This window comes from Falco peregrinus, chromosome 2 (assembly GCF_023634155.1).
Source record: "Falco peregrinus isolate bFalPer1 chromosome 2, bFalPer1.pri, whole genome shotgun sequence".
NCBI lineage: Eukaryota > Metazoa > Chordata > Aves > Falconiformes > Falconidae > Falco > Falco peregrinus.
Window position 1 is genome coordinate 111,178,724 of NC_073722.1, and position 11,145 is coordinate 111,189,868.

Below are 11,145 nucleotides of genomic sequence, written 5' to 3' on the forward strand. Positions count from 1 at the left end.
CCCCCCGCCCTGCTGCCTGGCACGGCGGGGGCTGCTCCCGAGGGAAGCACCGGCCGGGGTGCGGGGGCTCAGTCGGGGTGCGGGGGCTCGCAGCGGGGCCGAGGGCTGCAGCCCTCCCCGTCGGGGATGCTGCCGGCCACGGCAGCGGTTCCGCCAGTCGCTCAAAGCCGGGCAGCATCACCGATCCCGGGTGCGGTCGTTGTGAAAGGTTCAGGAGGGAAAAATAAAATCAAATTTAAACCAAACCAAAACAAGCAGAAAAGAAAAGAAACAAAACCAAAAAACCCACCCAAACGTGGGGAAGGAGGGAGCGCGGCTCGGCAGTGGCCGTACCCGGCGGGGAGGGAAGTTTCTTCCCCGGCTTCGCTGGGGGCTGGAGCGGCTGGGGAGGGGGCGGCCCGGCCCGGCTGTGGTCCCCGCGGCTCGGCCCGCAGCCCGCCCGGCCGGCTCCGGTGTTTGTACAGCACTAGTGCCCCGTAAAGGAGAGAGAAATCCCATTACCGAGCGCAACGGTGTAGAAAGGCTGATGATAAACAGGGTGATGTTTAACTAAAAAGACGGGAACGACACCAATAAAATGCAAATTCAAACTCGCCTGAAAGGGACATTTTTTTCCCCCTTCTGTTTTAGTTTTAAAATAAATTCGAGGTGGATTTTTTGATTGTTTGGTTTGGTTTGGTTTTTTGGGGTTTTTTTTACTCTTTCAATTTCCTTCTTTTTCAGCACGGGGGCCGGATGGCGGTGCTGGGCTCCGGCCCTGCCGGGGTGCGGGCCTCGGCCGCGGGGGCGGGGGGCTGGGGCCCGGCCGGCCACGGACCTGGGCGAATTGCAAAATACGATGAAAAAACAAAACAGAAAAAATACGCAAAGCAGACGCGCTGCCCTGGGAGGGGGCGGCGGCGGGCCGGGTGCTGCGGTGCTGGCCGCCCCCGCGGCCTGGGGGGTTGTTCCCCGTCCCCTCGGGCTCCGCGGAGCGCCCCACGCCGGGACACTGTCCCGCGGGGCGGGGGGCCCTGGGAGGCCCCCCTCGGCCCAGTTTTTTCTCTTGGGAGCCCGCTGCGCAAACAGCGCTGGTATTTTCGCCTTTCAAACCGCCTCTGAGTCGGGGTCTCCCGGCCGGCGGGGGGCGAGGCGGACCCAGCACACCCCACGGTGTCCCCCCTTCCCGGGATCTGCGCTGCTGCCACCCCGCAGCAGCGTTCGGGGGTGGGGGTGTTGCGTGCCGGGGCGGACAGGGAGCCCCGCCGTAAATCCGCCGGTACCCCGGGCCGTCGGGCCCCGCTCCCCCGCGCTGTGCCAGGGCCGGGGGAGGGTGCGGGGGGCACAGCGGTCTGTGCCCGCCTCGGAGACCCCGGGCCTTGCGTGCAGCCCGGGAGGGGGCAGGGGATAACCAGCTGCTTTCGCTAACGCCTGGGAAAGGGGGGGGTGGGGGGGTGGGAGGGGGGGGAATTCTCTGTGAAAAACTGGTGCTTGATGGACATAAGATGCTCATCTCCTTCCCCTCATTCATCCCCACCAACACATGTCACTTGGGGGCCCGCAGTCAAAGGGAAGAGGTCCCCTGACGGCAGCCTGCAGCTGTCGCCTTCCCGGGTGGAGGAGCGAGGCCGCCCGCGCCGCCCCGGCCCCTCCGCTCCGCATGAGAAGCGGCCCATGTGTGGGGGCACCGGCGGGCGGGGGGTGCCCGGGGCTCTATTGATCCCCGCAACCGGCGGCGAAGCAAACCAACAGCTGGGCAGGGACGCGGCGAGCGCTGCGCGCCCCGGTGCGCGGCCCCGACGGGGCGGTGATGACCGGCTCCGGCGCGGGGGTCGCAGGGAGACCTGGCGTGGGGCAAGGGGGGCAAAATCGCAGCCCTGCGGGCTTTTAAACACCGAGGCGATGCTCCGGCCCGGGGACAGCCCCCCGAAGTGCCTCGCAGGCTCTCCCAAGCTCCGTGCTCCCCGTCGGCGGGCAGGGCGCAGAGCCGCAGCTCCAGCACCGGAGGGGGTTTTACTGCCTTCATTTTCCTTTTTATTTTCCAGTTTCTCCCTCCCCCGCTCTTCTTTTTTTTCTTTCCCCCTCCCCTCAAGGACGAGGAAAACGGTGGGGACCGAGAGCGCGGACGGTGGGCGCGGGGAGGCGGGGGATGCTGCGGGGCGGACGCGCAGCCGTGTGTAACCCCCGGGCGCGCTCAGGCCGTTTCATCCGCCGTTCGCCCCCAATGCCCCGCCAGCGGATCCATCGGCCCGCGGAGGCGCGGGGGGGGGGGGGGGGGGGGGCTCCGCTGCGGAGGGGCCCGCAGGGGCCCGACCCGCGACTGCCGGGGGTGACACCTCCCCGGCGCGGCAGCTCCCGCTGGGCAGCAAAGCGCGAAGGAAAGAGAAATCACGTCCCTCCTAACCGCCCCGGCGACCGACCGAGCCCCTGGAAAGTAAAAGTAAATTAATTTTTATTAAAAAAAATTGGAGAAAATTTTTTTTAAAAAAGTACATCAGCGGCGGCGGTGCCCATCGGCCCCAGACGGGCGCTGCGAGCGCCGGCAACGGAATCACCGCGAACTTACCGGCGCCTTCGCTCTGCCCACGGTGGCCGTGTGGCACCGGGGCCCGCCGCCCCCTCCCCAGAACGCGGCCCCTCCCGGGCACGTCGGAGCGCCTCGGGCTGCGGCCGCGGCCCCGCCGCATCTCTCCTCCCAGGAAAGGCGAGCCGTTGCGGGTGTTTCCTCGGCGAAGCGCCTGGCGGGGGGCTCCGCGCCCCCCATCCTCGGGCTCCGCCGTTTAACGATGGGGGAAACCCCGCGAAACCGGGAACTCGTTTGATGCCGCTTCCCAGCGCGCCGCTTCCGCTGGCCAGTGACGGGAACCGGCCGGTTAATCCCTATAACGGCTGCGGAACCCTACAGGGAGGGTGGGCAGACCCCGACGAGCGGCCCCGTTGTTCCCCCCGCTCCGCGCCGGCCCGCGCACCGACACACCTACCCGCTGCAGCACGCTCCCGGGCCTCCGAGCAGGACGCGCCTCGGCCGGGCCCGAGCGGCAGCGGGCCGTCCGTCTGTCCGTCGGCCGGCCGGTCCCTCCACCGTGCGGTGCGGTGCGGGCCGGGTGCGGGCGGAGGCGGCCGGCGGCGCCCCGGCGGCTCTATAAAGGGGCGCGGACGCCCCGTCCGGCGGCGGCGCGGCGGGCGCGGGGGGGGGGGGGCGGCGGCGGCGGCGGCGATTGGCCGGGGCGGGCGGTGACGTGTGCGCGCGGTGCATAAGGCTGCGGCCGCGGGGCTGCCGGGAACATGCAGTGCGCCCTGCGCTGCCGGGACGGCGCGGGCAGCGCCGCTCTCTGCCCTGCCCTGCCCTGCCCTGCCCTCGGCGCCCGGCACGGCCCGGCCCGGCCCGCCGCCGCGGGAGCCCGCGGATCAAAAGCCGGCAGCGCCGGGCGATGCCGCGCCGGCTCGGCGGGGACGTGGCCGGCCGCCGCGGGTAGCGCGCAGGGTGGTGCGCGGGGGTAGGTAGGAGCCGGGCGCGACGGTACCGCCGAGACGTCGAGGGAGAGAGTGGGAGAGGAGAGAGGACGGAGCGAGGAGCTGCGGAGCTGCCCCCGCCCCCCCCACCCCGCGTAAGGACGGCGGCCCGCTCCGCGGCGCGTAGGGCTATGCCGCCGCGGCAGCAGCCCGAGCCCTTCTGACCGCTGCCGGCTCTCCATGTCTCCTTTTGTTATTTTTTTTTTTCCTCCTTTGATTTCTCTTTGGGAAAAGCACTTTTGACTCCTGACTGCTCTACCTCAGACCTGAGAAAAACTCATCACGCTTGCTTTTTGGCGTTGGTTTTCTTGTTGCTGTTGTTTTTTTTTTTTTAATAATTGTTGGGGTTTTTTAATTTTTATGAGCGCCGATCTTTATAGTCGTTGTTGTTTTATTGTTACTATTATTATTATTATCATTGTCGCTGTCGTGGTTGGTAGCGGCCGGGATTCTGCGGTTGTGTCGAAGCGCTGGTCTCCTCGGGCAGTGGGTGGTTTCTCCTGTGTATCCCTCCTAGGACACTCGAACGAAGATTTCTCTTACTTCCTTTCTTTTTCTCCTCCTTCACTTCTCCAAGGCTTTTAAAACAAACACACAAAAAAAGCAAACCTACGCTGGTGTTGTCGTCTTTTTAAAAAATTTTGTCGTTTATTTTTTCCTTTTTTTGTTTTTGATTTTTTTATTGTTTGTTTGTTTTCGGTTTTGTTTTTTTTTTGCCTGACATCTGGGAAACCAATACCCCCCACTCTCAGAAATAACCAAAGACAATGGTTCACTGTGCAGGCTGCAAAAGGCCAATCTTGGACCGGTTTTTGTTGAATGTACTGGACAGGGCTTGGCATGTGAAGTGTGTTCAGTGCTGTGAATGTAAATGCAATTTGACAGAGAAATGCTTTTCGCGAGAAGGCAAGCTTTACTGCAAAAACGACTTCTTTCGGTAAGTACCGGACCCCCTGCCCGGAGCCGTAGCTCCTTTGCATCCATTTTTTATCTCCTTTTTTATTATTATTATTTTTGTTTGGTTTTGTTTTTTTTCCTCCTTGCTCAGCGTGACCCGCAAACGCCTCTTCCCTCCCCGTGAGCACGCAAACCCCTCGCACCCGCCAGTGTTCCCCCCGGTGATGTCCCGGGGCAGACCCGGGAAGGGCCCCCCCAGGCGCCCCGTCGGGGCCCGCAGGGCGAGGCCGGGCCGTTCCCCGCGGCCACCGGCCGAGCTCGACTTCCCCGAAGTTGCCTCCGAACTATCGACCGGCGGAGCGGGAGCGGTGCGGGCCGGGCCCGGTGCGGCGCAGCTTGGCGGCTCCGTGGGCCCGGCGCCTCCCCTCAAACCGAGCCGAGGCCGCCCTGGGGGGCAGCGACCCCCGGCCGGTGAGCTGATGGAGAGGGGAAGCGGGTACTGGTGCTCGCTCGCCGCCACATCCCCCCGCGCATCCCGGAAGGCCGCGGCGCCCGGATTACCCCCGGGCTCGGAGCGGCCGCCCGCGCCCCCCGGCCCGCTCCCACCCCGGCCATCGCGGCAAAGGGCGGCTCTGGGCCGGTGACCGCAGCCCTGCCTGCCCGGCCCCGCCGTGCACCGGCACACCGCATCGCCGGCCGGTGCCCCTGGGCCCGGCTGCCGGCAACCCCCCGGCCCTCGCCGCTGCCCCCAGGGGCTCAGCCCCCCGGGTCAGTCGCTGCCCCCCGGTGCGGTGCGGATCCGTCGCTGCTCGGCCCTCGGCGCCCGGGCCGAGCCCGCACCGGCGGCTCCTGCAGGTAGTGCGTGGCCGTGCCCGGTTAATAACACAGAATAATTTCTGCTTAATGTTTATTAGAGTGTCGTTAATCAATGTGTCGGGGCGCAGAGGGGAAACCCTGGATAACGCACCCCCGGTGTTTAATGAATTCCTCAGCACTTCATCCTCTGCTCACATCGGGTGCTTTTTTTTTTCTTTTTTTTTTTTTAAACACATCATTTCAAGCACTGGCTCGCCAGGAGGAGCGGACGCGCTGGCGGGATGCGCGGTGCCGCGGAGCATCCCTGGGCGGGCGCGGGGCCGGGGGCGCCCGGCGGGACCCCGCGGCGGGGGTGGGCGCTGCTGACCCGCTCCCCGGCCTCTCCCCGCAGGTGTTTCGGGACCAAGTGCGCGGGCTGTGCCCAAGGCATCTCCCCCAGCGACCTGGTCCGCAGGGCGCGGAGCAAAGTGTTCCACTTGAACTGTTTTACGTGTATGATGTGTAACAAGCAACTCTCAACCGGCGAGGAGCTCTACATCATAGACGAAAACAAGTTTGTCTGCAAAGAAGATTACCTAAATAACAGCAATACTGCCAAAGAAAACAGCCTGCATTCAGGTGAGGGAGCGCGGCCGGGGTGGTGCGGGGCAGGGATGTGCCAAGCCCCGGCTTCGCCGCCGGGTGGGAGCTGGTCCTCTCCCCTTTTCCTTCTCTCTTCTCTCTCCCTTCCCTTTTCCTTCTCTCTTCTCTCTCCTCTCCCTTCCCCCTCTTCCTCCTCCTCCTCTCCCTTCTGCTCTCCCCTGGTGGTACCGCAGCCCGTCCCCCGCGGTCGGTGCCCCCCAGCCTAAGCCTGACCCGGACTGCTCTCGCCCAGCCACCACCGGCAGTGACCCCAGCCTGTCCCCGGACTCCCAAGACCCCTCCCAAGACGACGCCAAGGACTCGGAAAGCGCCAACGTCTCCGACAAGGAGACAGGCAGCAACGAGAACGACGACCAGAACCTGGGGGCCAAGCGGCGGGGCCCCCGCACCACCATCAAGGCCAAGCAGCTAGAGACTCTGAAGGCCGCCTTCGCGGCCACCCCCAAGCCCACCCGGCACATCAGGGAGCAGCTGGCGCAGGAGACCGGCCTCAACATGCGGGTCATCCAGGTACCGCCGCACCCCGGGGTGCGGGGCCGGGCGCGCAGCCCCCGCACCCCGCCCGGGGGGTCCTCGCAGTCGTGTTAACGGCACCGGCCGGCGGCGGGGGCCGAGCTGCGGGTTTCCTTTGGAGAGTCCCGAGGAAGCCGGGAATGGTATCGGAGTTAATAACCAGAAATGTGAGGGGTTAATGGATAAATAAGAATGACAATGCGCTGAAATTATTAAAAGGTTTATAAACCCGCAGCGCTGGGGGTAATGGGGGGTTAAAGGACCATTAAAGACGAGGTTAGATTGGAGAGTCTCAGTGTGAGGGTAATTAGGAGTAATCTTGTCAGGGTAATAAGAATTAACTCAATCATTCTTGACCCGCAGCCGGCGAGCTGCGGGGAGCGCGCGGCCGCTGTCACGCGTGGGCCCGGCCCCCTCGACACACGCGGGGGGGGGGGGGGGGCCCGGACATGTGGGGAGGGGGGGAATGGGGACGGGGACCCTGTGACCCGGCCCCCCGTGACCCGCGCCTGTCCCCGCCCGGCCAGGTCTGGTTCCAGAACCGGCGCTCCAAGGAGCGGCGCATGAAGCAGCTGAGCGCGCTGGGCGCCCGGCGGCACGCCTTCTTCCGCAGCCCGCGCAGGATGCGGCCGCTGGTGGACCGGCTGGAGCCCGGGGAGCTCATCCCCAACGGACCCTTCTCCTTCTACGGAGGTGGGTAACGCGCTCCCTCCGCGCCCCCCCGCCTCTCCGCCGTCCGCGGGTACCGCGCCTTGCGATGCCGGGAACCCCGCCCGTTCCCCGCACCCGGCCCCGGCAGGTCTCTTCCCCGCCTCGGCCCTGCACCGGGGAGTGCATCATCCCCTCCCCCCGGTTTGCGCCGGGGCCTGTTCCCCTCCCCCCGGTTTGCGCCGGGGGCTGCTCCCCAGCGGGGTCTGTTCCCCCTCCTCTCAGCTTGCACCGGGGGCTGCTCCCCACCGGGGGCACCCCCTGTGCACCGGGGGCACCCAGGCCTCTCCGCAGCCTGGGCCAGTGCGTGGGGGTGCTGCCGCTGTGGGCCAGGGCTGTGCTGGGGGGGAACCCTCGGGGACCCGCCGGAGCCTGGCCAAGGTGTGTTCCCCGGTGGGTTCAGCAAGCTGGGGGTGGCACCGAGGTGGGCAGGGGTCCTGCCATGTGAGTGCACTCTTGTGTCTTTCCCACTCAGTGGCTCTGCCTGTGTATTACCTTCCCTCTGTCTCTCCTTGTCCACCAGATTACCAGAGCGAGTATTATGGCCCTGGAAGCAATTATGATTTCTTCCCGCAAGGACCTCCTTCATCTCAAGCTCAGACACCCGTGGATCTCCCTTTCGTGCCCTCCTCGGGGCCGTCAGGCACTCCCCTGGGGGCCATGGACCACCCTCTGCCCGGACATCACCCCTCCAGTGAGGCCCAGCGCTTCACTGACATCATGTCGCACCCCCCAGGAGACTCGCCCAGCCCCGAACCCAACCTGCCAGGGTCCTTGCACTCCATGTCCGCCGAAGTTTTTGGCCCCAGCCCTCCATTTTCTTCGATATCCGTCAACGGTGGTGCTAACTATGGCAATCACTTGTCACATCCACCAGAAATGAATGAAGCAGCTGTGTGGTAGCTTTAAAACAAACTGGGTCTAAGTAAGTGATGATCATCTAGTCTGCTTATTGTTATGGTGTACAGAAATGAATAAATATAACATCTCTCCTGCCCTAAGACAATATTACCTTGGGAACGAACTGAATCCAAAGCGCTCCAAGGCAAGCTTTGCTCTAGACCAGGACAATCTCCATGTTATGGTTGTATCAGACAAGCAAGGGGACTTTTTTGTACCGTTGACAAAGAAACTGGTGAAGCTGTACAGTAAAGTGCTGCCATACCATAGGATGGCGTAAGTTTGATTACCCTGTTGGATGTCATCCTAAGAGCCACAATCCTTAGAAACTTCTCATTTAAAAAAAAATATAAATTAATAATTGAATGAAGGAAAGGTCAAAGAAAAGGGGGAAAAAAGCTTCAAGAACTCTAGCATTCCCGGTTAAGGATGGTTCTGGCATTATGAATTTGTTTATTAATTTTTGTCTCTCAGAAAGTTCGACAACAAGAAACTCTTTTTAGCTTCAGCCATTTCAGCCTGCTGACTATCAGGTGGGACAACTTTCTTTTTCCTTTGTTTTTGTTTTGTTTTCCAAAATAGCAAATACTAAATGTTAAGCCCTCAGCACCAACTCTTCTACCTTCACAAAGCTACACGTACAAAACCTCCTCATCATAGCAAAGGTCACCACCCAGACCTCTAACGAAAATGACTTGAAAAAAAAAAAAAAAAGCAAGCATACAAAAAGTATTCTACCTTCACAGAGAGAGAAAAGCTAAACAAAAAGACTCTATTGAACTAAAAACAGTCAACTGTTTACGTCTAATGTTAAATTCAGGAGTTCAATGTTTTACTAATAAATCCTGTTTTAGAACCTCTTGTTCAAAAGCAAAATATTTTGAGCAACCAACCAAAATAGTTCATTTTCTTTTCTGTAGATGTTATAACAGATTGCAGGGCTTGTGGTTCACTGTGCTAGTTTGTAAAAGGTGTTGTTTACAGAAGGCAAAGAAAAAAAAAACCCCACGAAACCCAGACAGTTGCCAAATAAAGTAAATATATAGCACAAATACTGTAAGGTGCTTTGCACCAGCAACCCAAGAAGGTGTTTAAAAAGTGTTACAAGGTTTAAAAAAAAAAAAAAAAACAGCAAACATCTTTGCTAATTTTTAGTCCTGTTGAACATTCATGGAATTGTTAATATGACTTATATAGACCCACACAGGTTTTATTTTTGTGTCTTTAAAATAAAAGTCCAAAATATTTAAATTTTATGGTCAAATATGCAGTCAACAGCTGCTACTTTTTTCTTTATATATTAAATTTCTCATATGTCTTTTATTGTTCTAATAAACCTAAGCTTGTGTGACCTCCAGTGCATATTAGACCATTCACTGTATGAAAGAAAACATGTTGGATAAAATTTGTGCGTTTTTAATAAAATTAGAAAATCTGATGTTTAGATAACTTGTGTTTCATTTGATGTTTTAAGCAATTTTAAATTGATTCTCTTGAGTAAAATAGCCCTGAGAAAGAATGATCCACTCTGCTGATAATCCTGTATAGCTCTTTGGCTTTGGTAGAAGTCTAAATCCCAGTGTCGGTGCAGATAGCAGTCAGTGGCAGCTTCTTTCCATCTGCAGGCTCAGTTGTTGAAGTACAAATAATATGTTACACTGTACATTAAATTTCAGAATTGGAGATTAATCAAATTGTTAAGTATATTAACTTATTCTTGGTTGGAGCTAAGAGAAAACATTCAAGATGCTTTTTTTATGCATAAACAAAAATGTATTGTAAATGTAAAAAAACTTGCAAAGATACATTTTTTTAATCGATCCATTTTCAGTTACATTAATTCTTCAAAGGTAATTTTTTTTTTTTCCTGATTGGATGGGTTTGAGCACAGCATAACCTCAATGTCATGAAAGTAATTTTAATCCTTTTTTAGAGCGGATACAAAGTCAATTGTTTAATAGCGTTTGGCATATACAAAGTTCTCTAAAGGGCAGCGGGGGAAAATTGTTTTGCTTTGCACTAGATACATACTAATTTTCTTGGAGGAAAATGAAACAAAAGAAGAAATCCTGGAACCTTATGAAATGACTGATTTAATGTTTTAACTATAAATCATTGCAGAATCCCAAATACTCGGTTCTTCAAAAGCAAAAGTCTTACTGATTCTGGGAGAACTTTGACCTGTGTTAGAAACAAAGAATTAGGTTCGGTTCTGAAAAGTCACTGATTTAAATGTTTTCCACCTGCTGAGCTATAAGAATGGGATGAACTATAATTGCATTATTTTCCTTCATCTCTCAACTAATCGTGACTCTGGCTGGCTTCTTTTTTATTTTATGTAGACACAGAAATTTACGCTAAAACTTAGACTTCTACATTCCCAGCGATTCAATTATTTATCTCTTTGGACTGAGGGGAAAAAAAAATCAAAATGCTTTAAAGTTGTATGATTTGTAATTTTCAATGGTGATTTTTTTTATTTTATTCACAACCTAGTTTCTATGCCCAGCAGAGGGGCCACCTAGATGAAGCAATAGTTCACTTTAAACACAAAATGTCTTATATAATAATATAAAGATAAAAACTATCTGCAAGGGATCTGTTAGTGTTTCTAAAAAAAAAATTCATGCTTTATTAAATACAGGGGAGACTTCTTAAACTCATGGACTCTGTGTCTAACTCATTTATTTGTCTTTTGTATTACTGCTCTGTTTTGTTGCTCCGTTTTGCATTTATATGAGCAAAGTAATGGGTGATCTATTTATTACAAACTTTTACTTATCTGGGCAAGTACTATGGATAAATACTGCTGTTTGCGCTTCTGGTCTATGCTGCTGCTTTATTGTTGAATCAATTATTTTAAATGGGAATTTCGCCAAATAGGCTTATTTTGTAGAAAACATGTCTGCCACGCGGTTTTTCTTTTTTATATATATTTTTCTTTCTTTTCTTTTCTTTTTTTTTCTTTTTTTTTTGCAACGAGGTACTTGTACAGAGTGTTCTGTGTTAATTTAGGCAGCGATGTGATACGGTTCAGTTTAGGTCAGTGGCTTGGAAAAGGGAGGGAGGAAAGCCTGTGGGTTTTCCGAAGCTCCTGTCCCCTCTGTAGGGGTTTTGCCCATCTTTGGGGGGGGGGAGCCCAGGAGCCGTTCCCATGCTTAAGGCTGAGCTTGTCCT

At 56.6% G+C, this 11,145-nt stretch overlaps 1 protein-coding gene across 1 annotated transcript; it reads left to right on the top strand.

Moving 5' to 3' along the window:
* Nucleotides 1–3,862: 3,862 nt before the first annotated feature.
* On the top strand, nt 3,863–8,697 carry LHX1 (LIM homeobox 1). The gene is made up of 5 exons (XM_055797913.1): nt 3,863–4,429; nt 5,597–5,823; nt 6,080–6,357; nt 6,888–7,053; nt 7,592–8,697. Exons 1-5 carry the CDS (start codon nt 4,260–4,262, stop codon nt 7,969–7,971), a joined length of 1,221 nt encoding a protein of 406 aa, XP_055653888.1. The 5' UTR covers nt 3,863–4,259; the 3' UTR covers nt 7,972–8,697.
* The last annotated feature ends 2,448 nt before the right edge of the window (nt 8,698–11,145 follow it).

Coding starts and splice junctions, on each gene's coding strand:
- LHX1 (XM_055797913.1), top strand. CDS start 4,260: ATGGTTCACTGTGCAGGCTGCAAAAGGCCAATCTTGGACCGGTTTTTG. Junction 5,824..6,079: donor AGAAAACAGCCTGCATTCAG/GTGAGGGAGCGC, acceptor GCTCTCGCCCAG/CCACCACCGGCAGTGACCCC. Junction 6,358..6,887: donor TCAACATGCGGGTCATCCAG/GTACCGCCGCAC, acceptor CCGCCCGGCCAG/GTCTGGTTCCAGAACCGGCG.